General features: G+C 52.2%; 1 protein-coding gene across 2 annotated transcripts; it reads left to right on the forward strand.

Moving 5' to 3' along the window:
• The first annotated feature begins 1,099 nt into the window (after window positions 1-1,099).
• Window positions 1,100-13,346, forward strand: STMN3 (stathmin 3). 2 transcript variants are annotated; one of them, XM_050907326.1, is made up of 5 exons: window positions 1,100-1,118; window positions 10,612-10,707; window positions 11,189-11,364; window positions 12,179-12,370; window positions 12,921-13,346. In XM_050907326.1, the coding sequence occupies exons 1-5, from the start codon at window positions 1,100-1,102 to the stop codon at window positions 12,978-12,980; spliced, it is 543 nt and encodes a 180-aa protein (XP_050763283.1). In that variant the 3' UTR covers window positions 12,981-13,346. The 2 variants fall into 2 exon arrangements, with proteins under 2 accessions (XP_050763283.1, XP_050763285.1); XM_050907328.1 differs by lacking the exon at window positions 1,100-1,118 and having other exon boundaries at window positions 10,614-10,711; window positions 11,163-11,364.
• Window positions 13,347-20,287: the final 6,941 nt, after the last annotated feature.

A 20,287-nucleotide genomic window follows, 5' to 3' on the forward strand; every position in this document is an offset into this window, starting at 1 on the left:
CCGGCAGCTACTCGAACAACCTGTAGTTCCCTGCAGCTGCTGGAATTGTTTGGGAGCGTCTGCATTGCAGCGTGCTGGGAGATTTGGGGTGTTTTCGGCCAGAGGGGATGTGCAGCCGGCAGGATACCGTCTGGCACGAGAGGGCCAGAGGCTGGGAGGATCGCCGGGGATCGCAACCGCAGGCCCCGAGGTGGGGTTTGCGCAGCCGTGGGCGGATGGATGCAGCCGGCAAGAGGGACTGGGGAGGGTTCCTTGGTCCCAAACCTGTGTGTGATGCTCTAAAAGCACAGATGCATTGGCCCCTAGCAACAGCCACAAATGGAAAAGATAGAAATGACAGAAAAAAGAACAAAAAAGGCAAAGAAAAGAGCTCCTGATGCCTGGGGCGGGGAGAAAACCGGGGAAGTCCCACTGAATTCAGAAGGCTCCGTTCTGCTCTTCCTCCTCTACTTTTACAGCAGTTTCCCCTGCAACCGCAGCCCCTTTTGTGCCCCAGTGCTGGTGCAAAAACCAACGCCTAAAAATGCCGAGCCTGTCTGGGATCCCTCCTCCCTTTGCTGTCTGCCTAAAGCTGCTGCAAGGTTTGGGTTTTACACCTCAGCCTAGCTAAGCCAGACCCCAGACCTGGCCCTGCGGGTGGGCACCGCCTTGGAATGGAGGGTTTAAAAAAAAAAATAAAAATCAATGAATCTGCTTATTTCTGCTTTCAGCAAGGGAAAAAGCAGTTTAGCCCATCTAGAGCAGACAAGAAAGGGAGGAAGAGGAGGAAAAACCATCTTTTGCCAGAGCCCGGCTGGGTGTGTCTCCTCGCCCCCCCCGGTGGGTCTGTGTTTCTGGCAGGCAGTCTTGCCTGGGAGGGATCTGCCGTCAAAGCCACTCAGGAAAGGAGGCCTGATACGCTAATTAATATTCTGAACTAGTGACCCTTCTTTTTCTTTCCACTCCTTCCCTTTCTCTGGGCTCGCCAGCCTCTCCCTGCCGCGGATGGCTGCAGCCCCCTCCAGCTGAGTCAGTCCTCCCTCCCCGCAGCATTGCAGCACCTCCGCAGCTCCCTGCGCTCCTACTCCTGCAGCACCCGCTCCGCTCCCGCCGCAGCAGCATGGCCAGCACCGTCTCAGGTAGGACAGACATCTTTTGGGGGGTTTGTCATCTATGCGCTTGTAGAACCATCAGGTTTTTGGGGTTTTTTTTATCGTTATTCTGAGGGTTTGGGGTTTTTTTTCTTTTTTCCGTGCGTTTCGGGGGAGTTCTCTGATGAGGAGGCAGCTGGTATGGCAGCATTGTTCCCCTTCCTCCCCCATACACACACCCCTCTGATGCAAGATAGCAGGTGGGCTTTTTATTTTAATATGAATACACATGTGATAAACTTGCCGATTTAAAATATTTCTGCCATTACATTGTGCCATAAGAAGATGCTGCTGCGTGCCAATTAATTATTATTTTTTTAATGTGATACAGCTATTTTTTCCCCCCCCTAAGAAAAATTTGCATGCTGTGTAGCTGGATGCAGAGAAATCAGCAATTACGTTTTGTTTTGTGAAGATCATGTATTGCCTAAATGGGTAATGGAAAGAAAGACACGGACAAGAGACTGACAGTAATGCCCTAGAAAATCCCCCGCAAACCCAACCAGAATAACCTGGATGGGTTTCTGTGTATTCTCAGAGCTTCCCATCCCTAGATTTCTTCCACAGCTCACATTTCTTCCTTAGAACATGCTATAGGGGAGCGGTCCTCTGATGGCGTTGGGTGATATCAAATGCTGCAAGGGAAGCCCTTCCTCCCTCCTGCAGCAATAATGGGAATCACGGGGCGGCTGGCCAGGAGCCTGGCGCCGGGGTCGGGTTTGGCTGCAGGATGGCAGTCTGCCCTGAGGATGCTGTGCTTCTTCGGTCCAACCGTTTCCTAAAGATGTGTCTTGCCCCTTTTAACTGGGGAGGAAGGATTCAAATGGCTGAAACTGGGAACGTGGGGGAAGGAGAAGAAAAGCCTGAAATGGTACAATGAACAGTGGGTGGGTTTAGAGGGTCTTTTTCTTAAAAAAACCCCAAGTTTTCTCTTGCAATGGCTCTGAATTCTGCAGTCCATAAAGAGGGGCTTGGGCGGGGGAAGCGAAATCCTGGAGGGCTGGGATGAACAGGAACAGCAGACAAAAAGGAAAAGCGGGCAGTGCTTTGTGCCCCCCCAGGCAGGGAACCAGACAGAAGGAGCCCAGGCAACACTTCTGGCTTCTTTCACTGGCCTTTGCCCGTGTCTCCTGCTGTGCCTTTTCTGTTCCTTTCTCCTTTTAAAAGACCAGGAGATGCAGGGGAGAGAAGGACAGAGAGATGGGGGGGGGGGGGGGGGGGGGTAAGGGTGCAGCTGATCCCGAGCGGGCTTTGCATGCAATTAAAGAGGGTAAAGCAGCATTGTAAAAATGTATCTCTATGATAGAAAATCTCCAGCTATTGTATCTATTTCTGCAGTTATCCCTGTCTCAATGAACGTGTGCGGCAGTGCCCGCTCGGGAGGTCCCACCCATCTGCCTGCCTTCCCTACAGAACAGGATTGGACCTCGGTTGCGGAGTGGGGGTGGGAGGGATGGATCAGGCTTACCAGCCATCTAAACCAAGGTTGCATCGAACTTGAGATGGACAAGGTGGGGGATGAAACACGCGTAGGCATAATATGCATTTTCCAGTTGGTGCATTCTCACCCTCCCAACCCACCGCATGCCTCTGGCATATTTCCTCTTCCCAAAGATGCAGTTTTACTGTCAAAGGAGACTTAGGATCATGAAGAAGCATGTGCTTCAGAGAAACCGTGCTTCCTTGTGGCTCAGATCAAGTAGAGAAACAATTTCAAGGAGTAGAAAGTCATGGGAAACCAGTGCTGTGGCAGGAGGAAAGAGAATAGGGCCGTGTTTGCCAAGGAAGGGAGCGAGGCTGAGCCTCGCCCAGCTGCCTTTGCAGGGAGCAGCTCCCCATCGCCTGTAGCACTTATAGCAGGAATGGAGAGCAGCCTGGAACGGCAGGAGAAAAAGGCAAGCAAATCCTTAAATTAAGGGAAGAGTCTCGTTTGCTTTCTTCTTTATTTTCTTCTTTATCCGCAGCGAAAGCAAATGCGTGCTGAAGGGAGAGCAGCTGCAATTGTCTGCAGCTGACACCCGGGGGCTTATCCCCCTCGGGAAGGTTTTCTTGGGTTTGTTTAAACAAACAAATCCCTGGGATGAAAAGAAATGGAGCTTGCTTCCCCCAGCCCAGCAGTCCTCTCGCTCTTTTCTCCCTGCCACCTCAGGCGTTTTCTCCTGGCCGAGGCGGTTGTTTTTGGTGCTAGAGCGGCGGAATCGGCGGCACATGCTCAGTGCAGGCTCAGCTGCGGTGCTGGCCCTGCTGCCGGGCAGACCTTGCAGGGGCAGAGCCCTCGCACCTCCTCCTCCTCACAGCATCTGCACAAGGCTTTGTGCTTTTGTACGCCGCAGAAGGGGAGTCTGGCTGGACTCTGCAGGACTATATGACTTTCCCCACCATTTGTAGGCATCTGGGTTGAATAAAGAGACAGGAGATTATGAAATGATGCAGTAAGGTGACGGCCTCGTGGGCTTTTCTCTGACGTTAGCGTGTCTGAGAAGGTGGAGCCAAGAGGAAACACCGGGTTGTCATTCCCGGCCTCACGACTGGGCATGGGAAATGTGCCTTGACAGATCCCAAGGTTTTCCCCTCCTACACTGAAAAGTGAGAGTTGTGTGACTTTACGTAGGTCTGGGTTATCCCCTTAGTCCCTTTTCTGGATGGTACTGGTGGACGCCATATGGTATTGCCCTCTCCTGACACTTCTACTGCCATGCTGGAAAGACAGAGTCCTTTCTATCAAGCTCTCCATCTCCCTGTGTTCTCAAGGAATCACTATTTTTTTTTTCTTCAGGTTTTGATGGAGTCTATATGGCCTTAAAAATTTATGGTACTTTTATTGGGACTTCAGTTACAGTCAAAAGAATCTGTTGTAGGAATTTTTTTTTATTTTTTTTTTTTACCATTGTATCCAAACGAGGGATCTAAACCCTTGGCAAATATTTGTTCTTTCTAAAATATGAATCATATCTTCTTTGATGGCACCATGTAGACTCTGTGAGGATCCCTTAGATATCTCAGAAGAGATTCTTGGAGCTTATCAATGTTGGTTCAGATCTGGTGCATGCATTGTTTTATCAGATGAACACATCCTCCTTCCGCAAAGGAAAAGCTGAGGTTTAGTGGTCTGATGTGGCAACTGGAAGGCTGCAGATAAGACCTTTGTGACAGCAGTGTGGGCAGCAGGATGGATTGCAACTTCAAGCTTTCTTAGGGTGAACGGGGCTGGTGATTCTTCATGACAATACTTGGAGGGACCTGAAGCTCACTAAAACTTCTATACCCCTAAATTAAGTGGAAACAACATGCCTGGCTAATGCCTCCCAGTTGCCCCACTGACATCGGCTTTATTCTTCCAGGTGTAAGCTTACGTTTTAAAAAAAAAGTCTCCTATCCAGAGGGGAGTTAAAGCAATGGTCAGATCTTTGCCTGTGATGTAGAAATACAAAAGAGCTAGAGAGCAACCAAAGACTGTGTTCACGTGCTGTAGCACTTTGGCACATCCCAACTGGTGAAGAGCTGCTCAGCATATTTCCAAACAATCCTTTTATTCTTTCAAGGTACCTCTACATGTTTAGTGCCATACTAGAGAATCTTATATTCTTGGAATGTGTTTATACAAATAATACCACTGTATAATGGGCAAGTACAATGATCCTCAGTTAATGCAAAGGAACCCAAGATCCAAAGAGACCAAATGACTGTCTGTGGTCACACAGCATGTCTGTACCTGACACATCATGGCATTGGACTCCTGTCTTTGACTGTCTTATGAACCGCTGCCTTATCCAGTCCCCAGCTCCTTTGTAGCTCTTTGTCTCATCCAAACCTGACCAGCTGAACCTATGTTTGCCCCAAATCCACAAACACTCTGGGACAGCTGCCTCCATTTGGCTCCTTCCTCTGCTTTATCAAGCAACCCAGGCCATGCTTCTCTCCTTCCTATCAGCCACCACCCAGCCCAGGCTGGCGGGTCCCTGCTGCACAGCTCGGGCCCTTCTCTCTTGCTGAGCCCGTAGAAGAGGAGATTTCCCTGGTTATTTTCCTGAGGGCAACCCACAGGTTCCAGTGCTACAGCTTGAGTGATTTGCAAAAAATCTGTTGGCTGTGCATAACACGGCTTGATGTGACGTTCATGAGCTGCAAATGAAACCTGGGGGGGAAGGAGCCGGGTGATTGGAAACCGTTCCTGGGTGGTAGTTTAGCAGATGTCCGACAGAAGGCAGAGTAACCCTCGCATCTGCCTGTTCTTATGGATGATTCCACATGAGCCCATGGTAACTTCTGGGCCTCAAATCTCACGGTGAGCAGCTGAGATGCTGTATGGCATCAGTGTGGGGTACAACCACTGATCTGAAAAAAAAAACCAACCAAACCCACTGGTGTTTTCTGGTTGTGTGAGCTCTCCTGCTGACCTGTTTTTGGAAGCTGGGGAGCACGAAGATGGAAGTGAGTTAGACTGAAGTGAAGGTCTGGCCATTATTTTTATTACAGGATTCATAGCAGGTGAGAATATCTAGAGTCTGTTGTACTCTCAAGGCTTATTGAGGGCTATGGTCGCTTTTGTTGTGTATGTGGCATTGCAGTCTTTGTGCTGAAGGACTCGGTTCCCTGTCTCTCTAGCTTCTCTACCTTCTGTTTGTGCTTTGGCTACATCTATAATTGGACTGTTCTCATTTTTTCATGATATAATATTCTTTATGGAAGCAATTTTTACTTCTCCAAAGTTATCTTTGCAAACCAAGTTGTTTTCTTCTAATAACCTTCCTTTGACCTTGCTATCAGACATAGCACATCCATTTAAATTGCCTGAATTCACAGAAATTAGTCTTGCTGTGCCTCTGGTTCATGATGAATGACTCTGTATCGGTGTTGTGCCCAAATGGCCTCACTGTGTTTTGCTGGACGTCGTTAAACACCAAACAAAGAGACAGGCTGCTCAAACAGCCTACAGTTTAATTTTATCTGGTTAGGAAGAAGAGAATAAAACTTTTTGATGAATAATAGGTGGCGAGCCCCTCCGGCCAGGCACATCGCGAGCAGGAAGATGGTTCCCGTTGCTCGTGCACCGCGCCCCTCCCCAGCCATTCCTCCATCTCTTGCACCGCAGCCGCTCGGGGAGCAGCTGGATAGTATCTCCGGGGGTTAACTTGGCGATAAACACTTTACAGGGATAAATGCCGTATATAGTTCTCATGCGAAGCAGCAGGGATATGGAAATGCAGTACGTACTGTACAGCACTAGAGGGAGCACAGGAAATGAGCCGCTAGAGAGAAAGCAAGCTGAGAGCACCCTGACCCGCTTGGTGGCTTGGTGAAAGCCCAGGTAATCTCCCTTCTTCTCCTTGCAACAGGGAGAATGTAATTTTGCCCATGCAATATATACAGTGCAGAGAAAAGTTAGATGAAAAAAGTTAATAAAGATTAATTGTTGCATGGGCTGTGCACTGGGATATAGACACAGCAGGATCAGACTGTGCTGGTTACAGGGCATAAATATTCAGAAATGTTGAGGAACTGACTGCACCTTTTTAGACAGGACTGTAGCTTAATCACTACCCAGGGTCCTATGAAGCCAACAAAATGCAAGTTTGCCCCACTTTACAGGATGGGACTCTGATATATTTTCTATAACTTCTACAGTTTATCCACTTCTTAATGTACACAACTCAGTTATTTGCAATGCTTCACCCCAATTCTAATATGAGAGCAGTGAAGTGTTATGACTTAGTGATAAAGACCATATCAGAGTGAAGGAACTTGCTGCTGATCCTTCTATTGCGGCGTTTGCCTAAAAAGAAATAGAAAATATCAGGAATTCATACCTGAGTGAGCAGCCTGTCCTAATCCTCTGCCCGTCAGCGAGACAAAGCTCTTGTTGCACCTCTGAGACCAAAGTGATGCTTTGGTATAAAGCCCCACAGGAACAGAGTCAGATAGTCTCACTAATTCATACGCCTAGACAAGAATTGCTCAGTGTCAGCTGAATTTATTGCTACTAACTTAGCAGAAGTAAAAAATGCAAATAGATGCTTAAATAAAAAGTTCAGCATTTCCTGTCTAATTGTTCTTAAAATATGGACATTTGTGCACTGGAAGACATACAGTCTTTCCTGGGAGGGACTTGCTGGCCATGTCATATTCTGGCCAGCCAGCTATCTTATCTTGGTTCAAGGATTTTGTCCACTGGCATAAATATGTCCTCAAAACCTTCTCTCTGTTGGCAAATGTGAGTACAGATACTTCTGAAGTAAATTTTAGTGCTGAGGTTTGCAATGCTGATCTTTTACCCCTGAGAGTTTTAAGCACGCCCTTTCTGATGCAGCTGTGATTGAGACATAGCCTTGCTTCAGGAGATCTTGGGTTTGATCTTCATTGACACAGCCTCCTAAATCGTGAGCCAGAGGTTATGTTTCTTACTTTTATTTACTGAATCAGAGGATCTACCTCTCCTCGCAGGATGCCTTTTCTTATTTTAACCTATTAACAGTGTGTTGGACACTCGTACCGCCTCTTGTTTGTCACTGAACGTGCCAGATCAAAAGCGCATGAGGACGAGGTCATCACCGTGGATGCTTCTGTGTCCCACGGGTGTAACCGCTGGCTCGGGAGCAGAGACGGTGGGGGGGGGTGTGGGGTGTGTGTGTTCCAGGGCTCCATTTATTTCTCGGGGTGTGGATCAGGGCTGATTTCTTCAGGGGTCGGTCCTTCCTCCCTCCTCATGCCGAAGCCTCCGGCCTTGGCGCTGCTTGGGGGCAAGCCGGCGGTGGTGCTGAAGGGACAGCTCCCGGGCCGGGGGCTGCTGGGGGGGCGGTGGTGCTGAAGGGACAGCTCCCGGGCCGGGGGCCCGGCGCCGAGCGGAGCCTCCCCGGTACCGGGCCGGGGGGGGGGTGGTCTCGGTCCGCTGCCGCCCTTCCCGCTGCTTTCCCCGTGTCCCCCCCCCGATAGCGGGGAGGCTGGAGCGGATTTGCCCGGCAGTGAGGGCTTCTCAGTTGGTCGGGGGTCTTTGGGATCGTCCCCCACCGGTGTCCGGGGCCCCGGGAGCTCCCAGCCCCGCTCCCCCGACCCGTGTGCCCGTACGCTGCTAATTGCATCTGATGGCTGGCGCCGGGGTGCAGCTGCAGGCTCCAGCGTCGGGAGAAGGACGCACAGCACTTCCATGGCTCATTAAAGCACTGCCGCGGCTCAGTGAAGCGGTGGCCTTTTGTCCTCTCACTGCTTTTCATTTTAATTGACGGAGCGGGACGGTCAGTTTGCTCTACAGAAGGGAAAGCGGGACAGGGAAGCTCCCAATGGAATGGAGGCAGCTGCGAAATCACTACAACAGACCTCCTGAAAGGCAGGGACTACAGCATACGCTCATCTACACAGAGGAGCGTGAAACCAGTACTGGGCAGACCTACTGAAGTTCAAGCAATGAAATACAAAGCACTGTGCTCTGTTACAAGTGCTAGGAGACAATGAAACGAGTGGGTCAGGCGTGTGGCACATCTGCTTGATGTCTTGGTTTCACCCAGGACCAGACATGATGGTGGAGCAACGACCTCGGTGCGTGGTTTGTTTGTATTAAATGATGATGTCTCTCGTTTAGTCCAGGGGACCCTCCTCGGGGCTCTTGGCAGCACATTATGAGATACATTAGCTTACTGCTGCACGCCACAACTTCTAGCACGATATAGCGCTCTCAGAGGCTTTCCAAAGACTTTTTTCATTAAGAACAAAATCAAAGATGTCCTGCTCTGTGGTTGGCACTGCTGATGTAAACTGTTCCTATTTGGTTTACATTTAACAGCAGGACTGGGCAGGGTGTTAAAATCAGAATGTGGAGCAAACTGGGAAATGTTCAATAAAGATCTGAGCTTCAGGGACTGTTGGTTAGCAAAAGGAGGGTGTTAAGTAGGACGAAGTTCTGCACCTAGGAGGAAAAATAAGTGCAAGTATGAAGTAGGTATGTGAAACCACTGTTTTCCCACCCAAGTAGCTGCAGGAAGGCAGAGGATAAGACCTGAAAGGTGTTCCTGAGGGCAAGTGGTATACAGGATGACATTTTTTTCCAAAACTGTTCTGCCTCTAATGCCTTTTCATATCACAAAGTTTTGGGGATTTCCCTTTCCTGGCCTGGTGGAGGGTCTTGCTATGAAGGTGGCATTGGCAGCCAGGCTGCAGATTCACCTCTGGCTGGAGGTCGAAACAGGAGCTCAGTAAGGAAGGGACAAACCAAGACCAGAAGCAGAAGGCCATGTGGGAAATCCAGAGGCAGAGCCGAGGCTGGACACCAGAATGCCCGTGCCCTGTGGTGGAGGTAGGAGGAAGGACGGCACGAGGAGGCTCAGGGCAGGTTTGGCAGGACACGCAGCCATGAGAGCTCTGTCCCCATGTGGCTGGGTGTCCCCTGAGCAGCCAGTCCAGGGCAGAGCCTCACAGCATCCATGAGACAGCAGCACCCACTGCTGAGCCATCAGCTGCTGACCTGCGCCATAGCAGTGATGCTGTGAGGGTTACACTGATGTGATAAAGAACTTGACAGCGTGACAGAGCCCCTCTCTGTTTTCAAGCCCTTCTTCTATTCTGAGGTTCTTTGTCAAGTGTGTGCTAACAGTTCCCTGTCTTAAATGTGCTAAACTCCAAAAATACAGGTGAAGATTGCCCCAGAAACAGCCCCGCTGCAAGCCGTGGGTGCTGCTGCCGTTAGGGCAGCAGCTCGTGCACTTGTGATCACTGAGGCTGCCGCGGTGCCTCCTCCAGTCACAGGAACGATGAGCAAACTGGGGGCCTCGCAGCAGCAGAGCTCAAAGGGTTTGGGTATTTCCCTGTCCTTTGCAGGGGACAGCGTTTACTGCGATTGCAGACCAGTATCAGCCTCTGCCTGCGTGGGCCAAGGTGGTGACAGAATCCACTTACCTCCTCCCTTATCTGCTTCTGCAGGGAAGCAGGTCCCTCGGGAAGCTGGGTTACAGCGCTTCCCCGTTAGCAGCACCCCTGAACCGTTTCTTCACTCAAATGCCCATTTGTTCTCCACATTGCGGACTGCCTCTTGCCTCTTTGCCCTGATGTCAGAAATGCTGAATTGCGAAATATTCCTAACTTGCCAGGGCTTGAGCAATGTTTCCTGGTGTTGATGGGCATCATTTTACCTCTGAGTCTGGAAGTGGAAAGGAGGAAGGGTCCGGGCAGCCGTCCCGACGTGGTTAACTACACGGGCTGCAGCGTTTCAGCTCCTCTGGAGGGAAAATCCTCCACAGAAACTTATACCTCTAGATGTGGTAAATTCCTACTGCGCGTCTTCCCATGACGTTTGCCACACTGGCAGCTAATTTAGTCTGCTCTAGAACAGACGCTCCTTGGGGACCTTTTGGCAAGCTATGGCAGCCTGGAAAAGCCTGCGTAGAGTCTGGTAGCTGCAGATGGGTTTCCTTGTGTGCACTTGCTTCATTTCTCCATGAAAAAGAGCTGCCATTGCCGTTGGACTCTCTTCTCATTGCTATTTCGTATTTTTCAGCCTACAAGGAGAAAATGAAGGAGCTGTCTCTGCTCTCCCTCATCTGCTCCTGTTTCCACACCCAGCCCCATCCTAACACCATCTACCAGTATGGAGGTACGTAACCGGCTCCCGCAGGAGCTACAGCATCGTTTGCGTGGTGCTTCTGCAGGCAACGTGGGAGCTCGTCGGCGTGCTGGGCTGTCCCATCCCGGAGCAGCGATCCATGTCTCAGCCCGGGGTCTTGCTGTTTAGTCTCCTTTCACAGTTTATATTATTAGCGTAACCCATATTTTCCCAGGAAGAAACTGCTTGCAGAGGCTGTCGGCTTCGTACTGGGGTGACACACAAGACGTTAGCAGCAATACGGCCTTTCTGTAATTATGCTGTGAATTTAAATTAATTGCATTGACTTGGGGGGTGGGAGGGGGATGAAGCTGATCACTAATTGGGAAATTTTGGAGATAGAACAAAATCACCCAGGTCAGGACGTGGGAAGTAACGCCTTAATTCCTGTGTGAAGAGCTCGGTGCCCTCAGGTGAATGCTCTCCTGAGCGTCACAGGTCCACAGAGTCCCTGTTTTTTCCCCCCCCAAAGATATGGAGGTGAAGCAGCTGGATAAGAGGGCATCAGGCCAGAGCTTCGAAGTGATCCTGAAGTCCCCTTCAGATTTATCTCCTGAGAGCCCGATCCTTTCCTCCCCCCCCAAGAAGAAGGACCTGTCCCTGGAGGAGCTGCAGAGGAGGCTGGAGGCTGCAGAAGAGAGGAGGAAGGTAAGGAGATGTCCTGTAGAAGCAGGGACTTTTCTGTGACGGGTACTAATTGCACCAAACCCTAAAACTGGCTTGGCCGGAGCAATCTAAAATGGCTGGGAATAGTGGTTGTACACTTAGTGTTATATTCCACTGTAAATTGTCAGGTGAGACATGGGAGTCGTGGAGTGAGGTTCTGCAGCCTGGTTTAGGCAGGGAATTGGACTCGATGATCATCATTGTCCTCCTGTTCTTAAAACCACACAGTATGGGGTCCTCTCGGTCCTCTGCGTGTGACCTGGCTGTGGGGGCAGTTCTCACCAGGTAACGCTGCAGGAGATGGAGCAGTTGGTCGCACACCACACTTAAACTCCGAACCTATACAGCTAGCTGCGCCACATTTTATTGTAAGTGCTGTATAAAATGTCTTCTGGTGAAAACTATTGAAAAGGAGAAAATGGGCAGAGTGAAACAAAGTATAAATGTTAGGAGTGGTGGCAGGTAAGAGGAGAGCAAGCTGAAATAATTCAAAGAGTGAGGTGACACTCGGAGAGGGGACTCTGCGCCCGCATGCATGTCACCTCGGTTTTGCTGAGCAGCTCGGTGGGCGCAGCGTTGCGTTGCCTGCCCGCCCAGAGCACCGGACCCAGCAGACGTTGCCCCGTAGCAGGAAAAAGCTGTCAAAGCATCTTCCAAGCAAGAGCGTTACGGGATGGAGGGGTTTGGCAGAGGGGTTTTGAGTAGAGGAGATGGTCAGAAAGCCTCTCTGGGGAGTTGAAGGCCAGCAGAGCCCCTTCGGTTGCCTTACACCTCTCCCGACGCCTTGCCTCGGCAGACCCAGGAGGCGCAGGTGCTGAAGCAGCTGGCGGAGAAGCGGGAACACGAGCGGGAGGTGCTGCACAAGGCGCTGGAGGAGAACAACAACTTCAGCCGCCTGGCCGAGGAGAAGCTCAACTACAAGATGGAGCTGAGCAGGGAGATCCGCGAAGCACATCTCGCCGCCTTGAGGGAGCGGCTCCGCGAGAAGGCGAGTGCGATGCCCCGGGAGAGGGCTGGGTGCCGGTGCCCGTGGTGGGAGTTTGGGGTCTAGTCCCTGCGGGGTCGTCCCGGTGCGATGGGTACAGGGGAGCGGGCGTTTCGTTGCTGGTGGAAAGCGGGCTGCGGAGCAGCTCCGCTCCGGAGCAGTACGAGGAGGGGGGACGTGTCCTTCAAGGTCAGTATAGAAAATACCGTCTGGCTGATCTTGATAAGTGCAAGCTCAAAGGCACGGGATCAGGTCCGCTCTGTGTCCAGGGGCGCAGGATCAGGCCCGCTCTGTGTCCAGGGGCTGCGTGGCCAAAGGGCTTTGCAGAGAGGAGCCATGAACGCGTTCGCTGGAGGTTTGCATCACCTCCAGGCTCCCGCAGATGAGATGCTTCGCTCCTTGCAGGCGTACCCCACTGTCCTCGGGGTGTGTCGGATGGGAGACCGGTCTCTTTTTTTTTGTCTGGTGCAAATCCTGTGTGCGGGAGAGGAGGAAAATAGAGATTGCAAGAGCAGAAAGTGTTAGCCTGGTGTCGTCTCTCCCGTCTTTGCAGGAACTGCACGCAGCTGAAGTTCGCAGGAACAAGGAACAGCGGGAGGAGATCTCTGGATAAAGGGCTTTTCTACACATCTAGCACCTGATTCCTGTTAACAAACCAACCAATCGACCAACCAACACATTTTATTTTGTTTGTCTAGATGCAACATTCGGTTCTCCATCCCCCCCTCCCCTGGTGTTCGTCCCCCAGCTACACGCTTCTCTATCTCTGCATCCTTAATCGTCAGTACTTGTGGGGATTCACAGATCATAGGGACCTCTAAGCAGAATAGCAACTAGTTCACATGAAATAGAGAATCAATCGATCAATCGGTCAATCAAACAGCTTCTTTGGAGGGTTTTGTCCTTTTTTAAAAAAATATTTCTTAAACGGATGTAAAAAAAAAAATTAAGATATTAATAAATTCAACCAGCAGTGTCACAGAGATACGGATTTCTTATCCGGGGCTTTTACTCCTCTTGGTGTTTGCTCTGAGCCAAATATCAGTTTCAGAATAACGGGAAGTAAGTGATAATTTCTGTGTGTGAAGTGGAATAGGGAACAGCCCCATGTTTGCCAGTGGTAGGAGAGAGGAACGAGAGAGGGACGGGATGGCTCCGCAGTCGTGGCGTGCAGAACCCCCCTCCTCTTGGCTGCAGCTGGAGCCAGCCCAGGCAGGCAGTGACCCAAAGTCCTCATCTTCGGATGGTTCTTTGATAGCCCGTGTGGAAGTAGGCGAGGGTCTCCACCCAGAGCTCGGTGCCGGGTGTCACGGCACGGAAGGTCCCTGTCACGGCACGGCACCGCCTGATGCCCTGGTTGGCCACGGGCTATAGGAGCCGGTAGACTGAGCCGCCCTCTCCCCGGCAGAGCGGGGACCGAGAGGTTTTGGCCGAGCAGCCCGGGAGAACCGCAGGCGGCGATTGCGTCCCCAGCCTCCGCGGGAGCCCTGGGAGAGGGAGCTCGGTCTGCGGGCTCCCCAGCGCTCCCAAAACACGAGATTTCACTCCAGTAAGAAAGCAAATCCAATAGAGACGGTGCATGGTTGTGAAATAGCCTTTTAGTGAACGGAATAATCATCCTTCCCTCTTGCCAAAGATGGATGTGACTCTTCGGTGCCATTACAGGGCAGACACCGAGACCAGGCATCGCCAGGTGAGCCCCAGAGCTCTGGCGTGTAGGCAGCACCCTGGGAGGCAGGGCACGCCGGCTGCCTGCCCGGTACCTCCAGACCTGCGGCTTTGGATGAGGTGGAGCTAAGGGGGAGCCGTTCTGCGGTAAGGGTGAAGAGATGTCCCCGTGCTCGTTCCTTGTCTATCTTTAGCTTTTCAAGGCCTGTTTTTAAGACAAAATTGTCTCTTGGTGGAGGTAGGGATGAGCAGAGAACGTGCAAGCGCAGCAGTAATGTCTGATCTAGCTAGGTGACCGCCAAAGCCCATGGACTTCCTCATCTTCTGGTGTCACGGCTTACGGAGGTGGCCAAGGTCCAGGCAGGCACCGTGCACTGCGAGGGGCTGCCATCCTCCCGCTGAGATCCACAGCCCTGCTCACCTCGCCCCAGCTCTGCTTCTGCCTTGAAAAACTAAAAGTGGAGGTGTTGCACCTCAAAAGCAGGGGACGGCCGCCTTCCGGCAAGCGGGGCCTCGCAGGCCGCGGCGCTGGGGACTCAGCCCTGCGGGAGCACGCTCCTGCGGCAAGGGTTTGCAGAGGAGACGCTGGAAGCTGCTTGCGTTTGAGGCAGAAGGTCACAAGAATTCCCCTCTGTCCGGTGCTTAGAGATTACTGGGTGGTTGTTTTTTTAACAGAGCGGTGGAGTGTTTCGGGGACAGGGCGCAGGGTGCCTGGGTGGTATTTACAGCAGGGCACCGCTCCCCGCCTCCTCGCGATGGCCCCTCCGTCCCGGCTGCTCTCTCAGAGCCCCGAATAAACCAAAGGGGCATCCAAGGGTTAATTATTACTAATTGGTATCTGCACACTGTGCCTCCAAAGAGCCATTCGATGGGTGGGATGAGGGACTCCTGCGGTGGGCTTTGCAGGATCCTTGGGGAATAATTTAAGTGCACAGGGGGTGCAGACATGGGCACGGGCAGCCCGGCAGCGGGGCACGGGCACAGCCCGGCCCGGGGCTCCCCAGGGACCGTGCTCTGCACGGCGATGGCAGGCGGCGGCGAGAAGCTAGAGCAGATGAGAGGGGTTTGCACAGGGAATAACGATCCCCTTGCCTCTCCCCTCTGAAAAAGAAATTGTCGCTGAGTCTTGTCAGAAGCTGAAGTTTTCCGTCTACCCTGTGCTTTAATTAGGTAAAGAATTGATTACGGCCTGGGGTGAGCATCAGGCGGTCGCAGAAACCCCACGGAAAGCCAAAGAGCAGCAGCTGCTGGAGGTCAGATCCCGGGGCTCTTGGCTAATCTCCCCAGAATTCCCAGCTGGATTCGGGAGGGATCCCTCGATGGCCACGGTTTGATGTTAGGGGACTCTGCTCCTAAAAGGAAGGGCTAACTTACTCCCAAACCCCTCCGCCTGGGCCGGGGGGAGGACAGGATTGTTAGAAAGCCCCAGCGCTGTCAGTGACAAAAAAAAAAAAAAAAAAGATTTAGAGCAAAGAGGGAAAAGGGAAGGAAACTGAGGGTTGAATTTCTTAACAGTAGCTAATGATCAGTTTATAGTAGCAGCTGTCTTAGATAAGCATCTGTGTAGAGCGCGGCATCACCGCCAGCATCACCTCATTCATATAGTGACAAGAAATTTTAAAAAGTTTAAAAAAAAAAAAATTTAAAAGTAATTTAAACGAAATGTTTGTGTGTAAGAAATGGTTGAAACTGTCAAATGTCTGTGTCCCGCGTTGGTGGGATCTGAGAAGGTATCTGCGAGATATTAACCCTGTCCTACTCTCTGTGGTGCTGAGTGTTTGCTTGGTGTGTAATTCTGACCTGGAGCTTGTTGTAAATACTGTTTTTAGTACTATGATTATTATGATTATTATGATTATTATTATCAGAAATGTTGTACTCATGAGCAGGAGTTTAAAACAAGAGAAACGACCGTTTTCACTCTCTCCTGGGGGCTCAGAAGGAGTCAGAGGCTGGGCCGGGTGAAGGCAGGGTGCCGGCAAGGTGGGATGCCGGACCAGAGAGCAGCTGGAAAATCATGGAGTCGGGAGCTGGAGGCAGCTGAGTCCTGCGGGCAGGGCGGTGAGAGCGGGGACGGGCTGCTCCTCGTGCTGGGAGGAGAAGGAAGGGCTGAGAGGTGGAACAGAGGTGATGCTTCAGTTCTGGTAGATATAATTTAGTCTTAACCCAGACCTCCTCCTGTGAGGGGGTCCAGGCTGTTCCCTGCAGCCCCCAGGGAAGCCGGAGGAGCTGCGAGGTTTGGCGTGTGCCGAAGGAGGAGCGGTCGGTGGCAGGTTGGGCTGGAGGTAGAGCTGTCCTCCCCAAACAGCTACGGAGTCTCTGGACTCAGTTCCTGCCTGGCTCTTCCATCTCGGTCCTTTGTGCTGCCCCGCTCCCGCTCTCCTCCCCCTCGCTGGAGGCCAGCCTGGATCTCTGGTGGGGACTTATTCTTGCAATTGCTTTGCCTGGCAAAAAAATCCCGCGGGAAACGCACAGGAGAGCGGCCCGGCACACGGTGCTCATGCAGGTGTGAGCACTGGGGAACTCATTTTTCTCACCTCCGTCGGGTCGGTGCTGTGAGGGACGGTGGACGTGGCTGGAAAACGTGTTACTGCAGGGGAAGCTCCTGCGTCAGAGGAGCAGGGATGTGCAGGGAGAGTTTTGCATTGGTATCGTCAGGTAACTGCTGCCGAGACGCGCTGTGCCAAGGGAACAGCCTCACCCGTGGGGCCAGATGCTTTAGGTGTAGCGGAGCGATGTTTGCCCGGTGCAGATGAATGTAGTAGGGATGTTAGGGAGCTTGACATTTGTCCGGTGCCACTGGACGCTATCAGGGAAATGTGTGATTGCTTTGGCTGCACGCACCAACTCCCGCGGTTTCGGCTGGACGAGGGGTGTCCGCCACTCCAAACCCACGGGGACGGTGCTGCCGGCGCCAGCAGCTAACGCGGTGCCGTGCCTGACCGGCAGCACGCGGCAGGGTCCGGGATCACGGTTATTTCATGCCTTTCCATATCCCAGGGTTGCTAATGGTTGTGTGCAGCAGCATACTTCACGCCTCAATTGAGACTAATTAAGTATCCTCATTAACATCCTTACCGTCCCAGCCTCCCTCATTCCCAGACCATTCCCACATACCGCGGTCGCGGACACGGCATGCAACCCCCCACTTCCTGGGGCCACCTTCCTTATGGTAGGGCTTGAGGTGCTTCCTTGATTCCCGTAGATGTTTATGAATCAAGCTTTGTAAGGACAGTTAGCCGCCCCATTTTTGCAGCAGCGTATGAGCACGAGACTTTGCGCCTGGTAGGGAGAGCATCCTCGAGGCGGCTGGCAGCATCCCTGCCCGGACCACGAACGTTTGCAGTTGTGTGAGGGAGGGAAGACGAGATGGTGACAATTTATTACGTGCATGCATACACCTTTCAAAGAGCACTCCTGGAGAAGGGCCTCTGATTTGAGCAAGACGGAGAAGCTGAAGCTAAATGAGCTCCCAGCTGGCTCGGACAGCCGGGCGATGAGCGAAGCTGCGCGAGAGCTGGGACAACTGGCCTCGTATCCCAAATTAAAGCTCTGCGCTCACGTTATCCCTTATGGCAAAGGGCTCAGCTCTGTCCGTCAGCTTTCAAGGATGCTGGCCCCTCAGACTGCTTCTGGACTGAGCCTATTCCTTGTCTTATTGAGTCATTAAAAGATCTTGCTCTAACCCAGACGTGCGGTTACCTTTGAGTTGACCTTCCAGGGACGGTGGCAGTTCACGATTGCATGCATCCTACCTTGGGGGTAGGTCGGTATTGCTGCTCCTTTTAAAATGTAAACTTCAGCTTGCTTGCTTTCGCTTAGCCCGGTGTGACTCTCTGGCCCTGGCTCTGCAAAGCCTGTCTCATGGGGTTCGTTTAATTCCCTCCCGCTGCGTTACTTTCCTCCCTCGCAGTGGCTGTGCACTTGGCTGTGCACACGCGCACAGAAATGCATACGTGGAAACGATATATGCACATACACTCTTATACCACTTGAAATGAGTCAGGGAATGGCTGTTTACGGTGCTAGAGATTTCTTACTATCCATGCTAGGGATGAGATGACATAGTAAGACCAATAAACTCCACCTTTGTAGTCAGTTGTCTTTAAGTAAAGCAGAAGAGGGGCACTGGCCAACGCCCACGTTTGGGTGCTCCGTGGTCCCCGGGGTGCAGGGAGGCAGCCGCCCCCACCCGCCGCCGGGACGGTGGGACCCGAGCGCGGGGGGCAGCCGGGCATCCCAGGCCCGGCATCCCCCGTGCCTCAGTTCCCCCCCGCTCCCGCCGCGACAAGGGGACAGGGACGCTCTCTACCCCACGGGGACCGCGGGAGAGCCAGCAGCATCCGCGTCTCTAAAGTGCTCTGAAAACGGAAAGTACCGAAGTACCGAGTCGTGGTACGCAACTGTCCGCCCCGGGAGGGATAAACCGGCCCAGGGCTGCAGGCAGAGGTTTGGAAGATGACTGCGTGGTCGTGGGGCTGAGCCGTAACCCCAGGGCTCAGCACCCCGGCTGCCCTCCCGGGCAGGATTCGCTCCTCCTGCCGTAGCCTGGGCCACCTTTGCTCGTGTCGGGTGGGCAGCTGGGTGGGGAGGTGGCGCGGTGTCGTGGAAGGACTTTCCATCACTAACAGAGCCTTGTCCGGTTCCCTTCGGTCTACCGCGTGCATTTCATTGTCAACTTGAGGTTGTTGTTGTGCAAAAGAAGTGATTATGAAAAAAAAAATTAAAAAAAGGAAAAAAAAAAGAAATAAACTTGGTATGAAACCATAGGTGTCCGTCTCTCTCCATAAATGGATTGGTTTAGTTCTGAGGCTTCTCTTTGTATTGTGAGAACACTAATAAAATGCATTAAATGGAAAATTGACCTAAAGATTTCACAAAATAGACTTTAAGCATCTGTATGCTAAATGACTACCTTGCACCCAGCATAAAAGACACAGAGAGCCACAGTTTATCGCCATTCTCAGAGGGAAAAAATAATAAAGTGCTTGAACAAGGGTGCTGCTGACAGCCCTTGCGGCTGGGAAGGCGAGGGTACGCAAAGTCTTTACAGAAGAAGATCGAAAAAGATATGAGACAATTACAAATACAATATATCCAGTTCTGGAAAACACGTGAGCTGCTTTTTTAAAAGAAATCCAGCGCTTGCTTAACGAGCTTTTCCTGAGAAACGATCCAGGTCCTTCCCCTGGGCTGGAGACGGTGGGGGGGAGCGGGGCTGCCGTTCCCCGGGCACGGCCAAGGAGAGGGGACCCTAACCCGGGAGACCTGGTGCATGGCCAGCGCTCCAAACCTCCTCCCTGGGGCCAGCTACCCAAAACCACCCAAAAAGCTGCAACTGAAAACGGGGAGGTTTGTAATCCATGGGGACGCCTGAGGGGAAGGTGCCTGGCCGCTTCCCCAGCTGCTGTGGAAAGGATCCCCCACCCTGGTGTACGAGAAGCTAAACCGAGGGGAAGGCAGGAGGTGGTAAATTTTAATTCCCGGCGGTAAAAATTTAATTTAAAATTTAATTAAGAGCGGGGAGGACAGTGCTGGGGCCATCTCCGCGGCGGCGGCCGAGCAGCCTGCGCCCGACGCTCTTCCCACGTGGGCGCAGGACGCTGCTGCCCGCACAAACAGGAATTCTATTTTTGCAGCGTGACCTTCCTGATTTTAGAGATAACGAACTAACGGCAAATGCAGCATCGCTGACTTTTCTTCCGAGGTTTGCTATAGACCACTAATCCAGGCTCTTAAAAAAAGTGGATGTAGTAAAGTAAGCCTCTGCATTCGTCTCAGGAAAATAGGCACGGTTCTTGGTGCCGCAAAATTCAAGATATGTTAGAGAGACCGAGCGCGGTTACTCTCTAACTAGTTAATTCAAGTCAGAGCCTTCATCCTCTTGTGATCCGAAGGAGAAAACCGCAGAGGAATGGGATCCGTTGGGGAGAGGGTGGGCGGGAGGAGCAGCAGGCGCTGCAGAGAGGCTCCCACCGCCCTCCAGCCTCTGCCCACGCGTGCAGCCCTGCGGGGCCGAGCGCTTGCCGGCAGCACCGAGAGGGCTTCAAGACACGATACTGAAGTCTTGGACCAGGTTGTAGCACCAACCAAAACGCTTCTTCCGAGATCGAGACCAGGCCAACAAAGCAAAATATCGTCAGTGACTCTTGGAAGGATCCCTACGAAGTGCTCGAGCCGTGTCTGAGCGAGGGGAAGGGAAGGGAACGGCGACTGTGGCAAGGTAAATGCAAAGGCATTGCCTGGGCAGGC

This window comes from Gymnogyps californianus, chromosome 17, assembly GCF_018139145.2.
Source record: "Gymnogyps californianus isolate 813 chromosome 17, ASM1813914v2, whole genome shotgun sequence".
Taxonomy (NCBI): Eukaryota; Metazoa; Chordata; class Aves; order Accipitriformes; family Cathartidae; genus Gymnogyps; species Gymnogyps californianus.

What these genes read in the sequence shown, in the direction of transcription:
- STMN3 (XM_050907326.1), top strand. An exon ending in CACCATCTACCAGTATGGAG is followed by an intron (nt 10,708 to 11,188) that starts GTACGTAACCGG and finishes CCCCCCCCAAAG; the next exon opens with ATATGGAGGTGAAGCAGCTG. An exon ending in GGGAGCGGCTCCGCGAGAAG is followed by an intron (nt 12,371 to 12,920) that starts GCGAGTGCGATG and finishes CCGTCTTTGCAG; the next exon opens with GAACTGCACGCAGCTGAAGT.